The 22,033-nt window shown below is 34.5% G+C and overlaps 1 protein-coding gene, 1 long non-coding RNA gene and 1 pseudogene across 10 annotated transcripts; 2 read left to right on the top strand and 1 right to left on the bottom strand.

Moving 5' to 3' along the window:
* Positions 1-181: 181 nt before the first annotated feature.
* On the bottom strand, positions 182-5,245 carry LOC107636397 (protein GET4-like; annotated as a pseudogene). The gene is made up of 12 exons (XR_015902523.1): positions 5,072-5,245; positions 4,203-4,282; positions 3,311-3,389; positions 2,852-2,933; positions 2,562-2,712; positions 2,348-2,438; positions 1,612-1,695; positions 1,392-1,438; positions 1,073-1,201; positions 836-924; positions 470-547; positions 182-334 (listed from the first exon to the last, which is right to left on the bottom strand). The product of XR_015902523.1 is annotated as a protein GET4-like (transcript).
* Positions 5,246-5,305: 60 nt separating this feature from the next.
* Positions 5,306-7,846, top strand: LOC107636412 (glutamyl-tRNA(Gln) amidotransferase subunit C, chloroplastic/mitochondrial). 3 transcript variants are annotated; one of them, XM_021103936.2, is made up of 6 exons: positions 5,306-5,623; positions 5,712-5,752; positions 6,080-6,135; positions 7,004-7,052; positions 7,150-7,238; positions 7,701-7,846. In XM_021103936.2, exons 1-5 carry the CDS (start codon positions 5,402-5,404, stop codon positions 7,223-7,225), a joined length of 444 nt encoding a protein of 147 aa, XP_020959595.1. In that variant the 5' UTR covers positions 5,306-5,401; the 3' UTR covers positions 7,226-7,238; positions 7,701-7,846. The 3 variants fall into 3 exon arrangements, with proteins under 3 accessions (XP_020959595.1, XP_020959592.1, XP_016195413.1); XM_021103933.2 differs by having other exon boundaries at positions 7,417-7,846; XM_016339927.3 differs by lacking the exon at positions 7,701-7,846 and having other exon boundaries at positions 7,150-7,353.
* Positions 7,847-12,524: 4,678 nt separating this feature from the next.
* LOC107636421 (uncharacterized) lies at positions 12,525-17,361 on the top strand. 6 transcript variants are annotated; one of them, XR_015902515.1, is made up of 12 exons: positions 12,535-12,836; positions 12,963-13,086; positions 13,350-13,390; positions 13,448-13,599; positions 13,686-14,155; positions 14,253-14,338; positions 15,000-15,060; positions 15,177-15,257; positions 15,743-15,887; positions 16,226-16,693; positions 16,769-16,820; positions 16,956-17,361. It is a non-coding gene; the product is annotated as an uncharacterized LOC107636421 (long non-coding RNA). The 6 variants fall into 6 exon arrangements; XR_015902520.1 differs by lacking the exon at positions 12,963-13,086 and having other exon boundaries at positions 13,686-13,769; positions 13,891-14,155; positions 14,253-15,257; XR_015902518.1 differs by lacking the exon at positions 12,963-13,086 and having other exon boundaries at positions 12,525-12,836; positions 13,350-13,599; positions 13,686-13,769; positions 13,891-14,155; positions 14,253-15,257.
* The last annotated feature ends 4,672 nt before the right edge of the window (positions 17,362-22,033 follow it).

Genomic DNA, 22,033 nt, shown 5'->3' with positions numbered 1-22,033 from the left:
AATACGTTGCTATGAGAAGAAAATTGTTGCTGTGACATGGAAATGAAAGAATAATAAAAAGCAATCAATCTCCACTGTAGAAGTTTTTACAGCAAATAACTCTTGAAATGAGTACTATGCAAATTTGTGAATCTAGTATTTATAAATCACAATAAATTCACCAAAAATAAACTATATCAAGAGATCACACAGCTTTTGTTTACTGAGATGGATTGCTCTATCCTAAAAAAGAATGAAAATAAAGGTGTTATAATTATCAGAATTTTCAATAGAAGTTGCTGTCCTATCTGGCAGTGTTTCAACAATGAGTAACTCATTCAGCAGACCCCATCAACTGCAAAACAAGAAATTAAGATGGAACTCTATAATTCATTTGAGAGGATATTTATACTAAAATATTTGTACTTTTGCATGTGCCAATGTGGCTTGTTTTGAACTATCAAAAGGTATGATGAGTAGTGTCTCTCACCTTGAATATATCTCCCAACATCCCCATGGGATTCCTTCTCTGCACTCCAAAAAACTTCTCTGCAATGTCATCTAGCATCTAAATCACAATTTTTGCATGTCAATTGCAGCATTCTAGCATCGTGCCAAGACAAAAACGATCAATAAGTATGAGTTCGAGTGTATTGGATGTGTGGTCCAAAATCATTCGCAACCACTCACTTTTATTTACAATATCAACATTATATTTAAAAAAAAAAAAAAAGTAAGGATCACTGGTTGCACATACTCATAGAACACATATTAAATGTGTTTGAGGATCATGCAAGTTAGCCGACAACAAAAGATGATAAAACTAAAAATGGCTTGGTATTGTGAGTTAGCTGACCTCATGGAATGCAGGTTCCCTGTCAATACTTGACTTATAATTAATTTTATCTCAACATATTAAAAAGAGGCAAAGCATCTCTCTCCATCCTACACCAAATTAGAAAGTTACGAAAATTCAGAAAAGTTCGCATGTAGCATGACCAATGAAACACTACAATAGAAACTATGCTTCATTATTTCTAAACATAGAACACAAATTGCTCAATGAATCAATGAAGGATCACAGGCAGCTTACGTTTGCAAAAGATAAGTGATGAACTGCATTAACTCTGACTTTGGGAACTCGATCTCGGTGGATTCGATTTGTGTCTTTACCTCTTCAACTAGTAGGTTGGCATCTCTCAAATTACCTTGACAAAATACCTGTCATGCATTAGGAAACCACAGAAAAAATAAATAAATAAATAATCATAAAAAGAAAAGGGAAAAAAAATATCTACGGACTAGAATTGCAATGCAAAAAGCAAACGTTGTATAAGTATCATAAGGGAGAGAGAAAAATGATCACATAGGCAAGGAATCCTAAGTGAGAATTAATTTCTTAGTGCCTTTACCTTAAAACCACTCGAGCAATCGCCAGATCATCTTCACCAGGATAGCACTATAATATTATGGAAAGCATATCAGTTTAACCTTCCTCCTAAGCTTATGCCAAGAATGTTTAATTTTTCCAGAAAGGATAAGTGCAAAATTGCTTGCAAGTTTGCATGTCTCAACAGAATTTGTGAAGCTCCCAACAAGGAGAAAAAATAAAAAAGGCATGGAGGTGTGTACCTTGCCCAGAAAGTTCACCAGAGTAGAAGCAAACTTCTTTGGATCATTTCCTCTCGTAAAATGATATGTTACTTTACCTATATCCTGCATTTAAAAAGTTTATTGATATTCATTCAAGTGTAAGTGAAGCTTTCCAGGGCGGAATGGAAATTCATAGATCTATCGGCTCCAAAGAAGAATAAAAATGGAGCTGCTTCCCTCTTCCAGAAAAAAGGAATTCTATCTAAACCCCAAAACCGTCAATTATATTTTATTTCAAAATCCAATTAAAAACGAGCCACCATTTCTTACTTTTCAGACATTAGCCACCGCTTTATCTGCTCTGCAATGAGCATTTACATTATTATTATCTAAACTGTGTTCCAAAAATACTTTCTTCAAACAAACTGAGAGTACATTGGTGAAGTTTATATTTCTTCCTCTCATCTTATACCTAATTTCTTTTTTAATTATAACATCTGCCAAATTTCTATGACGGACAGTAAACCAAATCATCCCAAATCATCAATGTTTATTTGTGTCACGTTAATTTTTTAAATATTCAAACTAAAAGAACTTTTACATATCTCCACTGACATGGGTTTCCCCCCACCAAAAATCATGCACAAGACAAAATTCAAACAGATGTTGGCAAAGCAAAAGGGGCTTGAAACAAACTCTAGAGACACAGGTATGGTCATTAGATTTAAGAGGAGTGACAATGAACAAGCACTTGAAGCACCATTTTGAAACATACCGCCTCAGGACTTTCCGAATATATGTATTCGGCTAGCATAATGTGCAGTTCAGGAGATCCATTACTATCTGCTCCATATTCGGCTGACCATCTGAATAGTGAATACAATACCAAGCAAGCCAAAAATATTACTCAGAAGGAACATGTGATTTTTATATATGGGATAATCTTAAACAGCACATATGCTGGATATTTCTATTTTGTGAAGTCTCACCTGATAGCAGCTTTTAAGAATGAGGAACAGCCTTCAACACGTGCCTTTGCCGTTCCGATGTCTTCAGAAAGCTGCTGCACGTCATCAACATCCCACAAGTGTTGTGGCAGTGGAACCCGAGGAAATGCCTGATAGATTTTCTTGACAAGATCTATCATTGAGATTCATCAGTAATAAGTAGCAGATTTCATGGTTAAATACTAGAGAGAGAGAGAGAGAGATTTAAATTTCGACATACATAGACACAAAAGAGTAATAAAACACTGATAAAAGACAAGATTAGAGCGCACCAAGTGTTTTTTCATCATAAGGAATTTTCCCTTTCACTAAGGTCTCCACATACATTGAAGCAAGCTCTGCTCCGCATGTAACCTTAAATATAGAGAAATGGAGCATTAGGCTTTGTCGTTTGTCAAATGTAAAAATTATTGAAGAACAATTCATCATAAAAATTAAAATTTGATTCCTGATTTTAAAATATGTGAAAATTAAATAGAGCAATCAATCTAAATAAAAGGACTGATGATCCTCCATCAACCATTTTCCCTTTCCCACACCAAAAATGAAAAAACAAAAAAATGAGCTCATAGAATCTCTCACAAACATCACAACAAAGGAAACAGTCATGCACAATCAACATCTACTTGTCTGATACACTTGCAAGGAAACTAGATAATAGTTATCCTATATTCCTAAATAAAGGTCATAAAAGTATATCTAGAAAGGCATTGACATAGAAGATGTACAACCTGCCCATGAGTCAATTGAAGGCAAGCTCCTGAATGTAGGATATCTAATGCTTCAGAATACCTCTCAGCAGATACAAATCTGCAGCAAAACATTTTTTCTTCATCAATGTTAACAACTTAAAATTGATGCACATGTATTAGTTAGTGGAGAGTTGGAGACCAAAGTAATGAAACTTCTCAAAATTATTCACTTGTGACTTAAACAAGCACATATCTATTTGGACGATATAAGAAAAGTACACTCCACATATTAGAAGAACAACAGGTTTTATTGGAGAACAAAAATACATAAGCATAGGGAAGTTCTATCCTAAAATAACAATACAAAAAAGAAAAAGAAGAAAGAAGAACATCAAGTAAAAGACTAGCAAAGCACCGTAGAGAGTTAAAAGATTAAAGACTATGTTACACAAGGGACATAACAGGGAAAAAACTATAGATCCATGAAAAATCCAGCAACTAAACCTACCTATCGGCACCAAAAATTACCTTCTTTTCTCCTCCCTAAAGTCTAAAGTGGCATATAAGAATATATTCCAAACTCTAATAGCAAATTCATGATTCACCAAAAATAGCAAAAGCGTTCACCACATGAAACTACATTATCCAGTTCTTGAAAGGAGAGTAATTTATGGTTCTATCTCTGCTGAATTGCCTCCTACTGATGTTAAAATCTTCCTTCCATTAAGCTGAAAAGGATTAGCTATTCTAGGCTATCAACTACACCAATGAGGAACTGGCTATCTGATTGCTTTATGAGCTACTGTTATAAAGTATACACTTGAAAACGAAAGAGAATAACAACTGCAAAACTAATTACTCGTGGTTTAAAAGAGAGTCGAATACAATTAGTGGTAATAACTAATAAGTAAAAGTTAGAAACTGTATGAACCTGGCACTAATCGATTTGTACATTTGTTAAGCTCCATAACAGTTGCCCTCATTTATAACTTTCTCCAATTTTTCAATATTCTGCATTTCAGCATAAGAAATAGGAAAATCCTTAAAGAAAAATGACAATAAAAGAAGAGCATAGGCAACACAATGCTTATAAGAAGACCTAGCCCTTAAAAAAACAGAGACATTTGCAGAAACTGTGTGAGGTAATATGAACAACCAAAGATGCAAATAAGAAGTCACAATGGGACCACAGTATTATTTATCCAATTGTTTTGCATGAAAATACGTCAAGAGTGTGCAATTGTCACTACTGTAGAATACTGCTACTGCTCCATGGTGCAAACAAGGATAATGGGAAGGAAATGGGGAATACCAAACACAGGATTCAACAGTAACTAAGAAGATAAAAGGGCTTAAGAAAACCAGAGAACGATTCAAAAGTGAAGTAAATGAGTAAAACGTAACTCATGCTATGCAGAATCTGTTTCCCTTTTATATAGTAGCAACAAAACCATACCCGCTAGAAATAAAAATTAATATAATAATAGTAATAATAAATCAAAACAATGTGTTTGTGATTCAAGCAAATCAAAATCATCCAAAAACATGATTTTTCAGCCAAATGCAACATCGGGTACTGCAGCAGAAAAAGCGTTACAACAAAAGTTTCCATTTTTGTTGTTAAAGAAACAAAACCAATATAAAATCAATAAGCATTAGAATTATAAAAAACAAAACTTTTCGTTTCACTTAGACTACACAAGATGAAACCATGAAAAGGGCTAAATTACTATGATGAGATTTTCACTTTTGTTCAGTTTGGACCCAAAAATGAAAAGAGAAGATTGATGGGTATCGTACCTCTTGAGCCGGAGGTAGTTCTAATCTTCTGGATCTATGCCGCGACATGGCAACGATGATGCTCTTTCCTGCAATCCCCTTTTTGATGGAGCTCAAGAAAAATTAGAGCTTTTTCGGTTTTTTCAAATGGAAACCAAACAACAATTGAGAAAAATAAAAAAAGTTGCCCTTTTGAAAATAAAAAAGATTTTCTATTTATATAAGGACCAAAGGGGTAATTTTGGCTTTTACCCGAGGGACTAAAATGAAAATTTTGGAAAAGTTTGATAACCGATGTTGTTTCGAAGCTTTTGAGGATAGAGCAAGGGGGTTAGAGAATTTTGGAGGAAGATGGGTGGCGTTGGTGCTATGGTGAAGGGAGCTTCATATTCATATGCTGTGTTTTGTGGTAGCTTTTTGAGGTCTCCGAGGTTAAGCTTTAGCATTCATAACAAGAAGGAGAAGTTGTTGAAGTTCAGGAGCTTCTCATCTAAGAGCACATGTCCCTCTCTCCAACCACCAGATGTGTCTCGTTTGGCAAAAACAGCTCAAATTTCTCTCACCCCAGATGAGGTTTGTTTTCTTTCTTTGTGGTATCACGTGTTTTATGTTTCACTATTTTGGGGTTTGGCATTTTTTTTTATTAGTTTGTTATTTGCAGATTGAAGAATTTGCTCCAAAGATTCAACAGGTGATTGACTGGTAAGTATGTTCCCGGAATCTTACTATTGTTGATAAAGCAATGATAACATCGGTTAGAATTTAGGTTTTAGTATGTTGGAATTTGAATTTAGTTTGATTGATAATCTTAATCTTTGGTATATATAACTCATTTGAATTCAAATTATGAGGGTTTGTAAATTTGGTTGTTCAACAATTCATTGGTTTAGCCAAAGAATTTGCTACTTTTCTTTAAACTATGTTTCTTATGTGTTAAATTCTTTGAAAACATCAAAGTGCGGAACAAAACATTCAGTTATGGTATAGCTAAAACCCAAGGAGGAATTGAGCAACTGGTTTGTGTTGCAGGTTTGGGCAACTTCATGATGTTGATCTCCAAAGCGTTGAGCCCTCCATTAGAGCAGGTTCTCAATATCCTTCATCATTACTTTTCAGCTACTAGTGTTCACATGCTTATCTTTGATAGCATTCACTTTGATGAGTTGCAATATTTGCACACCAAAAAATATGGTGTTTTTGAACACCAAATCTAATCCAATGGTGAAAAATAGAAGTTTTCAGTGTTAAATGGATGCCGGATTAAAATCCGCTAGTGATAAAGTAGGTGTTGCCACCGAGTACAAGAATTTGGCATTTAAAGATCATTTTTCCACCCAGATTGCAAAACATAATGCAGCTTAAGAAATGGTTTATCCTAATTGATTCTCTTAAGCATCCTAATAATTACTAAATGAAATAAAATTTATTGCCTTTTAATAATTCAAGACATGGAGAGTAAATACGACTTAATTTAGAATGTAAAAAGCATGTTTACAGTTTATGATGAAAAGGATATCTTATAGTTGTCCGGTTCCAATTCCATCATAAATTGTTACTGCTTAATATTAAACGACAATAGCAGCAAAACTTTATCCCACTAACTAGATAAGGTCGGCTACATATGTCGAATAATGCTATTGCGTCCTATTATTTATCATGTGTGCAGTTACTACTTTACATTCATTTGTTGGAACTGCAAGTTTGATGCTATTGATGTCATTTAGCCAAATTTTTCAACTAGTTTTACATGGTGGAGTGATTGATGCTGTTCATATAATACATCCTTTTCTTTTCAATCATTTAAGAGTGTTTTCCTGTTCTCAATAAATTTTTCATTCCATGATATGTGTTCTTTTTACACGAGAGCAAACTAGGAATGGAAATAGGATTGATCATTGGCTTGCCTTCATAATTGGTAGTTCTTAAACTTGTTTTTTCTAATGATATCTGCAGAGACCGAAAACAATTTGCGCGACAATGTCCCGGAAACATTTGATCACAGGTGAAAATGAAGTTATCCATTAATCATTATGTTTCAATTGGACATAGTTGAAAAACTATTGATTCAAATGTGTTGGTTTTCGGTCTGTGCTTCACAGGGATGCGATGATTGGTGCTGTTCCAAGCTATGAGGAGCCGTATATTAAAGTTCCAAGGGTCTTAAGTATGGACTAAAAACTTTGTAAAGGTACTTGATTTGATAGAGAGAAAGAAGACTATGGTTTTGTACTCTGCATTTCTTGGTTCTTTTTATTGGAAAATGATCTAGCTCTTAATCTATATAACATTCATTTTTGTCATCATGAGTTTGTGTCCTGCCATTAGTCTCATTCTCATAAAACAATCATCTGTGTCCTTCATTGAAGGTTTCGACTGGCTTTTTTACAAGCTGGTGATCACCACTTTAGTTCTCAGAAGGCAAGAGTTATAGCAGTTGATGCTAAAACTACCAGCAGACACTAAACTGTGTTTTTTTTGGAGCATTTGATTGTTTTCATAAGTTCAAAGTTTTGTTTGCAATTTTCTAATCTCCAAAAAGAAAGAAACATTCTAGATATGTCCTATGTGCCAATATATACTACTGATTATGAATATGAATAGTTGATACTACGTCCAATGCATTAATCCATTAATCCATGCCTGGGCTCAGAATCATTCAGAGGCCGTGGGAATCTTGATAGGGACCTTAGCAAACCATTTATTGATAAGTGAGTATTTGCTCCTCCCTATTTATATGTTATGTATTATTGTGAATAATTTAGAATTATTTTTCTATTTAATTATGTTTTTGAGGTACTTAATTATGTTTGAAATTTTATTGATGAGTTCAATTTAATTTGTTTATCTTCATATTATAAATTTAGGTGAATTCTACCATGTAGAGCATGGATTTTTTCTACATGTGTAGAATGATGGTGGCATTACTAAAAATTGACAAGTGTCTCTCTTAAGAGACCATTTCTGTCAAAAACAGTAAAAATGACAATTTGTACAGGCGCTGTCCAACTTTCATTAAGATTAACAATAGACAATTATCATAAGGATAATGAGTGAAATTAAAGTTAATGATGGATTGTTATTGGGTGTTGGGCTTAGTCATTGATGGGCCTTGGATGTTTTTGCAAGAAGGCTTTGAAGACAATAGAAGGAGAGTTTTTGAAATTTTATTATGCGGGCTTAGTATTCAGTTTTGAAATTTTTGAAAGCAAAATTAAAGTTGTAATTTTGCCAAAAAAAAAATTAAAATTGTAATAAGATTTATGGCCTCTAATATTATAATTTGGACAATTTACTAACGAATAAAAAAAAAAAAAACAAAACCAACCCAATGACACAAAATTAAATCACATCTGTAACCACTCAACATAAACATATAAACCTACTTTGTTCAATGTTGTTGAACTGTTCTATTTTTATTCCTCTCCCCTAGCGCATAACTTTGCTTCGTCCTGTCAAAGTTCATCTCCTTTTTATTGAATATTTTATTATTCCTAATTTTCCATATACACCAAATAACAGGGAAAAAAGTATAATAAAAATAAAAAGAGTAGGTATGACATGTTTTGATGGCATAATCTGATTTTTTATTTTTTTTTGTTGGTGTATATTAAGCGTGCTACAGAATTAAAGTTGATTGATTGATATGTATATATGAATATTTAATATTTTATTATATTTAAAAGTATATATATATATATATATATATACATGTATATGGCTGGGTTATTTATTTTATTACTCTACCATTATATGCACGTTGATAATTTGTCGAAAAAAATATTTACTTGTTATTAAGATATATACATGTTGATATTTTATTCATATACGTATTTATCTTTGTATATATACGAATGTAAGGCATCCCGAGAAAAATCATGAAAGAAGTATGGATGATTTTTTTATTTTATTATGATTTTTTTTTTCGCTGTTATTTGGTGTATATGGAAAATTGGGAATAATAAAATATTCAATAAAGAGGAGATGAATTTTGAGAGGATGAAGTAAGGTGAAGCACTATGAGAGTGGAATAAAAATAGACCGTTCAAGTGTATATGTTTATGTTGAGTGGTTACAAATCTGATTTGATTTTGGGTTGTTGGTTTTGTTTTTTTTATTTTATTTCGTTGATAAATTGTTCAAATTATATATTAGAGGCCATAACCCTAAGCCCACACAATAAAATTCCAAAAACTCTCATTCTATTGTCTTCAAGCCTAATTGCAAAAACATCCAAGGTCCATCAGTGACTAAGTCCAACACCCAATAACAATCCATCATTAACTTTAATCTCACTCAGTGTCATTATGATAATTGTCTATTGTTAATCTCAATTCACTGACGTGATGAAAGTTGGACAGTGTCTGCACAAGTTGTTAGTTTTACTGTTTTTGACAGAAATGATCTCTTGCTAGAGACACTTGTCAAGTTTTAGTAATGCCAGCATCATTCTACACATGTAGAAAAAATCCATGCTCTACATGGTAGAATTCACCATAAATTTATGTTAAGAGAAAAATTATAAATTAATTAAGTTCCGAAACGAATCGTAATTGAATACGGGACCGTACATACTCATGGGTCACGATAGATATGGAAAAAAAAATTAAAATATTCATAGATAACAAAAGTTGGGACAATGCATAAATATTCAAGACGAATATAAATATTTAAATAGGTGGGCGTCCTCGGTCTAAAGAGAATCGATCTTTTCGATTTGTTGTTATTTGGGCTATTTATCTTGGATATAAGGATATTGTGAACCTGTCATGGTGGTTTGGTAATAGAGAAATTCATGGTAAGTTTTTAAAAATGCAGAAAAATTTCTTAGAGTTTAACTCGAAGGTGTTTGGTAATATTTTTTTTAAGAAATGTGAATTAGAGCACTAGATTAATTATTTGCAGAAGCATTTGAAAGTGGTGAATAGCATTTATTTGTGTCAGAAAGAGCAACAATCGCTTGTTGATTATAATAATACTCTAGTGCAAGAAGAGCTCCTATGGTTCCAAAAGTCCAGATAGCAGTGGGTAAGATTTGGGGATAGGAATACAAGATTTTTTTTATGTTCAAACTCTTGTGCGAATGAAGCATAATAAGATTTATGGCCTTTTTTTTAAGGATGAAGTGTGGAAAACTGATCCGGAGGTTTTGAGTCAGGAAGCAGAGTCTTTCCACAAAAACTTATTCTGTTATTTGGATGATGTTGATTTGGGTTGCCTTGGTGATGTGTCTCTTCTTTCTTTGAATGAGGAAGCTTACAATGATCTTACTGCTCCAATTACTATGTAGGAAGTCAAAACAGCTATTTTTCACATGAATTCTTTTAAAATTCCGGGTCCTAATGGGTTTCAAGCTTTCTTCTTCACTTTTGCTTTATCATTGCCACAGAACCATTGTTGCTAAAAACAGTGGGAGTTCGCCATCGGAATCATTTTTTGCTACCCAATAATTACACTAAAACAATCACAAAAACAGAGATATTCTTGTTTACTTATACATTTCTAAATGCATGCAAGATGCCGTTGATAAAAACAATCAATTGAGAAATCAGAGATTGAAAATAGAAGCACACCAGCACGAGAAGATCTCTAAAATGTTGAACAGAAGGCTGCTTCCATGTTACTCTCACCTTCAACAATGGTGAGTTGGAGACACTACTCACTCCGGGTTTTGATCTCACGAACAATCGTAAAGAGTTAATCGGTTAAATTAATTGTAATAAGGGCTTGGAACAAGAAGTCGTTGTAGTATAGTGGTGAGTACTTTCGCTTGTTACTCGATTGACTGGGTATCGATACCCGATAGCGACGATATTTATTACAATTTTTTTATTTTTGTGTCTCATCTCGTGCATCTCAATTCTCAACCATGCTTTTTTGTAATCTTCAACTGTGATTTTAATTGCTTAATTTTATATTTAATAGATTTTAATCTCAACTGAAGTTTGTTGTTGCCAAATCTTATGATTGTGTTTACTGAGTTTGTCATTTATGGAATAGTCAAATGATTGTGGATTGAATGTTGAATTGGATGATGAGGAGGAAGATGAAGATATCGAGGAATGTAAATTAGTAGCATTTGAAGCTATGAATCATGTACAAAAACAAGGCTCTTGATACCATAAAAAGATTGTTGAAGCACTAGTTTTTGGACAGCAAAAAAATATGAAACAGAAAGAGTAACAGTAAAGCAGGATTCAAAGAATGAATGCTAATAGAGTGAATTTTATTGAATGAATACAAAGTCAATTTTCAATTCATTTTTTAATACAGCACACTGCTCTATATTATATATACATATCCTATAGAAAGCTAAAAGAGATAGCTCTCTTTTAACAGCAATAACAGATTCTGGTGTCATAGTAGTTACATTGACTAGTATACTAACTAACTAGCTGTCAGTACTAATTAATTCAGTGTTATCATTAATAATATATATTAAAATTAGTTACAAAAATCAATCATCAAAATATAAAATTTGTGTTAAAAATGAATTAAATTACATATATAATACATAAATATATGATATGACTAATTTTAGTGTGTGAATAGATGTTTGTATTTGATAATATGATCATTAGATTAATATATTTGAAAGAAGATGTGCATATGTAACACAAATCTAGCTAGACCTAAGCATATGATGGATTTATACATATTTTGTTTGGCCAAATATGTAATATAATGAATGTAAAATATAATGGGTCTCATTGCTAGCTAGCTAGTATACAACCTAACTCCATAACAAATAAATAATGCATGCAACAAATTAAAGTTGATTCATATATATAGCTACTGCCTACTAGGTAAATCCCTCCCTACATCATATAAGTAAATATGTTCATGAGCATAATGACACAAAAAAGATGATGAATGTGAAAGATTGACAAAATTAAACTCACATTATTAGAAACAAAGTTCTTGATACCATGAATCTAAAACCAACTCATTTATACATATAAATATACATACATAAGACATGCATATGCATATGATAAAAGAAAGAGAGAGTTGCAATGATGGAAAGCAATGATGTAGAGAATAAAAAAAAAAAAGTAGTATATTGGTCATGGTTGGTGTGGGTGTTCTGATATTGGAGACAAATTCTTGAAGAAGGTTTATAAAATGTTTTGTCCTGAATGTACGTGTTCTGATACTGGAGGCAAGTTCTTGAAGAAGGTTCTTAAAATGTTTTGCCGACTTCAACGACTATTGCCTCCAGTAATCATGTCCACAATGCAGGTCACTACTAGAAAACAACAGATTACAGACAAATTTTTCTGACAGAATTTTACTATCGAAAATACCAACAGATTTTCGACAAATTTTTCATCTATAAAAAATAAAAATTTTTTTCACCGACAAATTTTAACATTTCTCGGTAACTTTGTCGATAAAATTGAAATTGAAATTTGAAACTATCACCGATAACAAAATCCCTCTGTAACATCTAATAAATCCCTCGCAAATTTAAAATAAGTTAAACCCTGATGGAACACACCATGATGAAACTTTATTCAACACAAATCACCGTTCATCTTCTCCTATCCTTCCTTTAAGCTTGCTCTTCTCCTCTCTCTTTGATTCGAGTTGAAAATAGGGCAAGTGTGACTTCTCCGTCGTTTCTGCTTTGTCGCCACACGCGTCGCACGAGCTCCTTCTGTCACTGCTCGCTTGCACGAGCTCCCTCTGCCGCCTCTCAGCTTATGTCTCTCTCTGTCTCGCGCCATCCATCCTCGCCGTTCACAGCCTCGTCGAGTCATCGTGTCACCAGATTTGAAACCTACATGTACCTCTTTATCTATTTTAGATTCTGGAATTGCTATTAAGCTATATTTTTTTGTTGAATTCAAATGTTCATACGTTATTGTTGCATCTAAAACTCGATCTATTCCACTTTTGTTTTATGGTTTAGATTTTTGTTCTTGAATCTTCTTCAAGGTTCGAATTTGGTTTTGAAAGTAGCTCCATTAATTGTTATGGCTAAAAGTTTTGCGTTGAAGATAATGTATTGTGCCTTCTGCCGTTCTGCTTCTGAGGTAAGATGGAGAGATTACCATAGTCTTAAATTGGAAAAAGGAATTGGAAGATTTGTTGTTTGAATTTTACATTTGAAGGAACTATAAATACCAGTTCATGAAATGCAATCTGCTAAGTACATAGATTGAAATTACTCTGTGACTGATTAGAATGAGATTAACAGCAATAATTTTGTGCCCTATCAATATCGTAAACCATCTCATAAATCTGATTACTTTGGCAAATATCAGTTGATGTTAATAAACTGTGTTCTTTGTTTCAGCTTGCTCTAGGTGCTGTAAATTCAGAGGTTCTTCTTGGAAGGTATGAGCTTTAAAATATTTACATGATTTTCATATGCAGTAATGTGCTATTTTTCAGGCCTGGTGTGTGGGGAAATGGTGGTCAAGTGTAGCAAAATTATTTCCTCATCAAACTATTCATTTCATATGGTTAATGGAATTATTCAAGATCGGATCAAGAGAAAGCTTATATAAATAGCATATGAAACAACTAGCTCAAGTTCTTGGAAGGTCCTTCTTTCTCAATCTCAATGCCTAATTTGCTTCTTTTTTCTTTCCTCCTGTTTTGATTTTTGAGTTTTCTGCTAACTATGTAGTGAGGAAGAGGCTAAGAAGAAGATATACTCTGTTTCCACTACTTGGCGCCCTCATTTCCGAAGAGCTTTCTTACAAAGTTAAAGGTAGGTTTTACCGCTACGTTCTTTCTAATTCCTCTTCCCATCAGTTCTTGTCTTTCATTAATGTCGATGCTTATTAGATTTGTTTTCATTGCTTGCATGTGTTAAATTCTGATTTGCAAAGCATTTTTGATATCACAATTGCTTTGTATTTAAAAGACTCCTCAACACTCTTATTTCTTGATGAACCAACAAGGGGACTTGACAGTGCTGCCTCTTACTATGTCATGAAAAGAATTAAATCCCTTGATCATAAAGATGTCATTCAAAGGACAGTTATTGCATCAATCCATCAGCCTAGTGCTGAAGTTTTTCAATTCTTTGATAATCTCTGTTTGCTCTCTGCTGGCAAAACAGTTTACTTTGGACCTGCTTCTGCTGCAATTCAGGTTAATATACAATTAAGAACCAACTAACTAACTAGTTCATATTTTCAATGCCCATCATTTCTATAATACTATCATAAGAACATCATCTTGTATGTAGTTTTTCGCTTCCAATGGTTTCCTTGTCCTGCTCTTCAAAACCCCTCAGATCATATGCTAAAAACTATAAACAAGGACTTCGATCAGGTAATAAGCTTTCCAATGTCTCTTTTCTTTTCTTTAACAATTCAGTTGTTCCAATGTAATACTCTTATATTTATAGTTCATAAACTTTTTAGGGACCTTCCCTCTGATCTCTATGATTCTTCTTGTATTGTAAACATTATCCGATCCTTTCTTCAAGGGCTAACAACCTAATCTATGAAAATAAATAATTCCCCATTTCGTATAAAAGGAGTTTTTGAAAGTAACACACGATAGTTATTTGCTATATATAATATGCTCTAGCCTTTACTCTGATCTACAGGCCAAAATACTTTTTCAGGGATTTTGAATTTTGGGGTGGTTGGTTATTAATGTGGTTAGTGATTATTACACATTATTGATTGAAGAAAATAATGTTTTAGACTTTTAGATAAGATTAAAAAAAAAAAAAGCAAAAGCAAAAGATGAATAGTGTCATGCAATGAAAAAGGTAGAAACCCCTTGGACTAGTTAATTACAACTTTAACACAAGCTAACGGAATCACATTCGAGAATGGTTCAAATAATAATACAAGAGTTTTATCTTATCATTTAATTTCTATCCCTATCTCTTTTTCATGATAATTTTGATACAATTTTAATTTCTTATCAATGGTTGACTGGGATATTTGTGCTTATCTATGGTTTTGTTGAGAGAAAGCAGTTTTCTGCTGACATCTCCTCCAAGTTGGGAAGTAGTTTCTAATCCCTTTGTCATTGTGGTGGTAAGCATTCTGCCTTGTCTTTCTCTTATCTTAGTACATGGCTATTATACTGCTATAACATATTACTTTATTACGTGTTCGGAAATCGAAATATATTTCATTTCTTTTGTTTTCAGTCTGTTTGTACCATTCTGACTATGATTGCTACCTTGCCTGTTGCACAGCTTTTCTTCTTTCACATCCTCCTTGTTGAAAAGGTAACTTGGCAGTTGCTTGCTACATCATTAATCTGGTTCAATGTGTTATTTCATTTGTAAAACATTAGGCATTAAGAGGAAAAAAGAAAGCAAAAAGAAAATGATGGAAGCTAATTGAAAAATATTCTGATATTTGTGTACCCTTTTCTGAATCCTCTACAAGTTCATCTTTCTGGTAATTCTCATTAAGTGTACATTTTTTGTGCCAAATGTTATGGTTATTGCTGAGTTACTTAGGGAATCAGCACTTATGATTACATCATAGCTCTGACGGAGCAAGAGCAGAGCAACAAGGAGTTGGTGGTCAACATAACTCATTAAAATATAGACTATATTCTTAAAAATATAGGATTTGTAATTAATACATTTTCTTGCAGAACTAAATAATGCATATATAGATGCACCATATAGTACACAACAAAATTGCTACCATGAATCAAAATAAAATAAAATAATTAGTCCCTTTTAATTATTTTTCATTTCAGAGGCTGCATGGAAAAGATCAGCTTTTACAAGAAGCTGGGCGTGGACAAATATTCAATGGCTTCTGTGAGGGAACATTGACATTTAAGCCTACTTATAATTTATAAATACAACAAAGGAAGTAGCAACTATGATACAAGTTACAAGGTCATCTCATTATTAATCTTATTCTAGTATAATTAAATTCCATGACAACATTATTATGACATCTACTAATATTGGTTAATTAGCTAGCTAGATTTTTATGATCATATGTTTAATATTGGTCTATCTGACTCCCTCTCAAATCTCAAACACCGAATCTAGGGGTCTACTTGATTGTGGAAATATAGCCATTTCAAAAACTTGTTTGACAATTATAATTATTCAGGATGTCCATTCTTCTTTTATAAAATTTGAAAAACCCATTATCCCTCATCCACTCTTTGTGGAGGTTTGGATATTCATGATATACGTCTTACAAATATCCTTTATGTGTCTTGCAGTGGGATTTGAATATAGTGAAGAAACCAATAGTTAAAGCAATGCTCAGAGGAGCATCGTGTTGTTCCTCAGGAGTCATACAAGGTCCTTCCTTTCTCCGGATTGACGATTTGTGTTACTGGAATTCCAGCAGGTTATGACATAGCTATCTGTTGGTCTCAGGCAATCTACTTGCCTTCAGTGTCTGCTGCATATCTTTCTTAATTCTACTTAATATTCTTTTTAAGTTGGCTGTTGCTTCTTGACATACTCTCATCTCAAGTCAACATTAACATTTGGCTCATTTTGATAATATATTGCTGTGTGATTGCATTATTGGGCTTCCTGTATGAGTGAGCTTTTCTGCTGATGTGCTAACTTTTATTTGTCTCTCCTAGTGTCCCATCTTGTATAGTTTATGATGAGGGTAATGATGAAAGAGACCTTCAGCTCCCTCTTTGTAAACAAAAAGCAGCACTACCAAACACCCGGTACCTCTCTTCTCTTGATTCACCTTTCTTTTATGCACTTTACACCTCTTAACGTCTTTGCCCTTTTTCCAATAGTGGTTCCACCAATGACATGGTGTTGATCTTGGAACCTGCAATTCGAAAAGTGGTGAGTATTTAATCTATTATCTGTTTCTAGCTGAAGTGAGTTGTTTGTTTGTGTATTTTCATATTGAGAAACTTAAACTTGAGCTTTTGAAAGAAAAGAAAGTGTTATTGATTGTTCCTTTTTCTCTAAAACTAGTTACAAGAGATGGTCCCTCCTTGAAGGTCCAGCTGTGTGTCCTGAAGGGTGATTTTGAAAGTGAGGATTGGACTGTTGAGGAATTCAATAGCAACATAGAAAGTCCAAGAGAAAGAAAAGGATCATTACTCAAGGGAGACACGGCTATTATTTTCAAGAATGTTAGCTGCTGCAAAGGCAGCTCAGGAGTCGATTCACAATGGCGCTCTTCTATCAGAAGAATACATTAAAGTTTATGTTTTGAATACATGATAAATTTAGTATGGTTGAACAATACATTGAGTTTAGGTTTTGAATTATAGTTGATGTATCAATACACTTTGTTGATGTATAGTTGTTATTTATTATTATAGTTGATGTATCAATACATTTTGTTTATATTTTTAATTATATTAACTTGTTTGTTTATAGTACTTTTCTTTTAGTTTGATAATACGATGAACTTGTTTATTTTTTGAAATATTATAAATATTCGAATACAAAATAGATAAAAAAAATTGTATTTATTAAATTTATATTTATTTTGCATGAAAACAGGTTTAATAGAAAAATCTAAAAAAAATTATTTTACCTTACCGACGGATTTACAGACGGATTTTCTGTCTGTAATTGGTGCACGAAATTGCGATCTCAACGGCGCCAAAAACTTGGTACGCACGATCATAATCTCAATTCTTCTTCACAACTTCGCACAACTAACCAGCAAGTGCACTGGGTCGTCCAAGTAATAAACCTTACGTGAGTAAGGGTCGATCTCACGGAGATTGTCGGCTTGAAGCAAGCTATGGTCATCTTGTAAATCTCAGTCAGGCAGATTCAAATGGTTATGAAATTTTGATAATTTAAATATAAATAAAATATAAAATAGGATAGAGATACTTATGTAATTCATTGATGAGAATTTCAGATAAGCGGATGGAGGTGCTTTGTTCCTTCTGACTCTCTGCTTTCCTACTGCCTTCATTCAATCATTCATACTCCTTTCCATGGCAAGCTGTATGTTGGGCATCACCGTTGTCAATGGCTACTTCCTGTCCTCTCAGTGAAAATGGTCCAAATGCGCTGTCACCGCACGGCTAATCATCTGTCGGTTCTCGATCATGTTTGAATAGGATCCAGTGATCCTTTTGCGTCTGTCACTACGCCCAACACTTGCGAGTTTGAAGTTCGTCACAGTCATCCCATTCCGGATCCTACTCGGAATACCACAGACAAGGTCTAGACTTTTCGGATCTCAAGAATGGCCGCCAATAATTCTAGCTTATACCACGAAGACTCCGATCTTTCAGAATGGAGGCAAAGAGATAAACGCTCAGTCTAAGGTAGAACGGAAGTGGTTGTCAGGCACGCGTTCATAGGTTGAGAATAGTGATGAGTGTCACGGATCATCAGATTCATCATGTTGAAGTCCAAGCGAATATCTTAGAATAGGAATAAGCTTGAATTGAATAGAAAAACAATAGTACTTTGCATTAATACTCGAGGAACAGCAGAGCTCCACACCTTAATCTATGGTGTGTAGAAACTCCACCGTTGAAAATACATAAGTGATAATGGTCCAGGCATGGCCGAATGGCCAGCCCCCATGAAAGTCTAAGATAGCATAAAACTAATCAAAGATCGGTCAAAAGACGTGAAATAAATCACTAAAAGTAGTTTTTATACTAAACTAATAGCTAGGGTTACATAAGATAAGTAAATGATGCAGAAATCCACTTCCGGACCCACTTGGTGTGTGCTTGGGCTGAGCATTGAGCTTTCATGTGTAGAGACTCTTTTTGGAGTTAAACGCCAGGTTGTAGCCTGTTTCTGGCATTTAACTCTGATTTGCAACCTGTTTCTGGTGTTTAACTCCAGAATAGGGCAGGAAGTTGGCGTTTGAACACCAGTTTGCATCATTAAAACTCGGGCAAAGTATGTACTATTATATATTTCTGGAAAGCCCTGAATGTCTACTTTCTAACGCAATTGAGAGCGCGCCAATTGGGTTTCCGTAGCTCCAGAAAATTCATTTTGAGTGCATGGAGGTCAGAATCCAACAGCATCTGCAGTCCTTCTTCAGCTTCTGAATCAGATTTTTGCTCAAGTCCCTCAATTTCAGCCAGAAATTACCTGAAATCATAGAAAAACACAAAAACTCGTAGTAAAATCCAAAAATGTGATTTTTATTTAAGAACTAATAAAAATATACTAAAAATTAACTAAAACATACTGAAAACTATGTAAAAACAATGCCAAAAAGCGTATAAATTATCCGCTCATCACAACACCAAACTTAAATTGTTGCTTGTCCCCAAGCAACTGAAAATCAAATAGGATAAAAAGAAGAGAATATACTATAAATTCCAAAATATCAATGAAACTTAGCTCCAATTAGATGAGCGGGACTAGTAGCTTTTTGCCTCTGAACAGTTTTGGCATCTCACTTTATCCTTTGAAGTTCAGAATGATTGACATCTATAGGAACTCAGAATTTAGATAGTGTTATTGATTCTCCTAGTTCAGTATGTTGATTCTTGAACACAACTACTTTATGAGTCTTGGCTGTGGCCCTAAGCACTTTGTTTTCCAGTATTACCACCGGATACATAAATGCCACAGACACATAACTGGGTGAACCTTTTCAGATTGTGACTCAACTTTGCTAGAGTCCCCAATTAGAGGTGTCCAGGGTTCTTAAGCACACTCTTTTTGCTTTGGATCATGACTTTAACCGCTCAGTCTCAAGCTTTTCACTTGACACCTTCACACCACAAGCACATGGTTAGGGACAGCTTGGTTTAGCCGCTTAGGCCAGGATCTTATTCCTTTGGGCCCTCCTATCCACTGATGCTCAAAGCCTTGGATCCTTTTTACCCTTACCTTTTGGTTTAAAGGGTTACTGGCTTTTTGCTCTTGCCTTTTGGTTTAAAGAGCTTTTGGATTTTTCTGCTTGCTTTTTTTTTTCTTTCTTTCTTTTTTTATTTTTGCCATTTTTTTCGCAAGCTTTTGCTTTTTCACTGCTTTTTCTTGTTTCAAGAATCAATTTTATGATTTTTCAGATAATCAATAACATTTCTCCTTTTTCATTATTCTTTCAAGAGCCAACAATTTTAACATTCATAAATAACAAATTCAAAAATATGCACTGTTCAAGCATTCATTCAGAAAACAAAAGTATTGCCACCACATCAATATAATTAAACTAATCTCAAGGATGAATTCGAAATTCATGTACTTCTTCTTCTTTTATTTTTTTTAGAACAGTTTTCATTTAAGAAAGGTGATGGATTCATAGGACATTCATAGCCTTAAGGCATAGACACTAGACACTAATGATCATGTAGTAAAGACACAAACTTAAATAAAAATAAAGCATAGAGAACAAAAACAGAAAAATAAGAACAAGGAGATTAAGGAACGGGTCCACCTTAGTGAGGGTGGCGTCTTCTTCCTCTTGAAAAACCAATGATGTTCTTGAGCTCCTCTATGTCTCTTCCTTGCCTTTGTTGCTCCTCCCTCATAGCTCTTTGATCTTCTCTAATTTCATGGAGGATGATGGAGTGCACTTGGTGCTCCATCCTTAGTTGTCCCATGTTGGAACTTAATTCTCCTAGGAAGGTGCTGATTTGCTCCCAATAGTTTTGTGGAGAAAAGTGCATCCCTTGAGGCATCTCAGAGATTTCATGATGAGGAATTTCCTCATGCTCTTGTTGAGGTCCATGAGTGGGCTCTCTTGTTTGCTCCATCCTTTTTTTAGTGATGGGCTTGTCCTCTTCAATGAGGATGTCTCCCTCTATGTCAATCCCAGCCGAATTGCAGAGGTGGCAAATGAGGTGAGGAAAAGCTAACCTTGCCAAAGTGGAGGACTTGTCAGCCACCTTGTAGAGTTCTTGAGGTATAATCTCATGAACTTTCACTTCTTCTCCAATCATGATAATATGGATCATGATGGCCCGATCCACAGTTACTTCAGATCGGTTGCTAGTAGAAATGATAGAGCATTGGATGAACTCTAACCATCCTCTAGCTACAGGCTTAAGGTCCAGTCTTCTCAATTGAACCGGCTTGCTTCTTGAGTCAGCTTTCCATTGAGCTCCTTCCACACATATGTCCATGAGGACTTGGTCCAACCTTTGATCAAAGTTGACCCTTCTAGTGTAGGGGCATGCGTTTTCTTGCATCATTGGCAAGTTGAACGCCAACCTTACATTTTCCGGACTGAAATCTAAGTATTTCCCCCGAACCATTGTAAGCCAATTCTTTGGATTTGGGTTCATACTTTGATCGTGGTTTCTAGTGATCCATGAGTTTGCATAGAACTCTTGAACCATTAAGATTCCGACTTGTTGAATAGGATTAGAGAGAACTTCCCATCCTCTTCTTCTAATCTCTTGTCGGATCTCCGGATACTCGCCCTTTTTGAGCTTAAAAGGGACCTCAGGGATCACCTTTTTCTTGGCCACAACTTCATAGAAGTGGTCTTGATGGATCTTTGAGATGAATCTCTCCATCTTCCATGACTCAGAGGTGGAAGCAATTGCCTTCCTTTTCCTCTTTCTTGAGGTTTCTCTGGCCTTAGGTGCCATTTAATGGTTATGGAAAAATAAAAAGCAACGCTTTTACCACACCAAACTTAAAATGTTTGCTCGTCCTCGAGCAAAAGAAGAAAGAAAGTAGTAGAAGAAGAAGAAAATGGAGGAGATAGGGGGAAGTGTGTATTCGGCCACAAGGGGGGAAGAAGTGTTTGTAATGTGTGAAAATGGGGTAGTGTTGAGGGGTTTATATAGAGGTGGGGGAGGGGTTAGGTTTCGTGTATTAGGGTTGGGTTTGGGAGGGAAAGGATTTTTGAATTTGGAGGTAGTGGGGTTTTTGGGGAAGAGTGGATGGATGTGAGTGGTGAAGAGTATTTAGGAAAAAGATATGGATGTGATTGGTGAAGGGTATTTGGGGAAGAGTATTATGAAAGGGTGTGAAGGTGAGAGAAGAAGAGGTGAGGTAGGTGGGGATCCTGTGGGGCCCACAGATCCTGAGGGGTCAAGGATTTATCATCCCTGCTCCATTTAGGCGTGTGAACGCCCTCAGAGTGCACTTCTGGC

Source organism: Arachis ipaensis, chromosome B1 (assembly GCF_059453495.1).
Source record: "Arachis ipaensis isolate K30076 ecotype BB chromosome B1, ASM5945349v1, whole genome shotgun sequence".
Taxonomy (NCBI): domain Eukaryota; kingdom Viridiplantae; phylum Streptophyta; class Magnoliopsida; order Fabales; family Fabaceae; genus Arachis; species Arachis ipaensis.
Note: the sequence above shows the minus strand (reverse complement) of the source record. Positions and strands in the feature narration are given on the sequence as shown.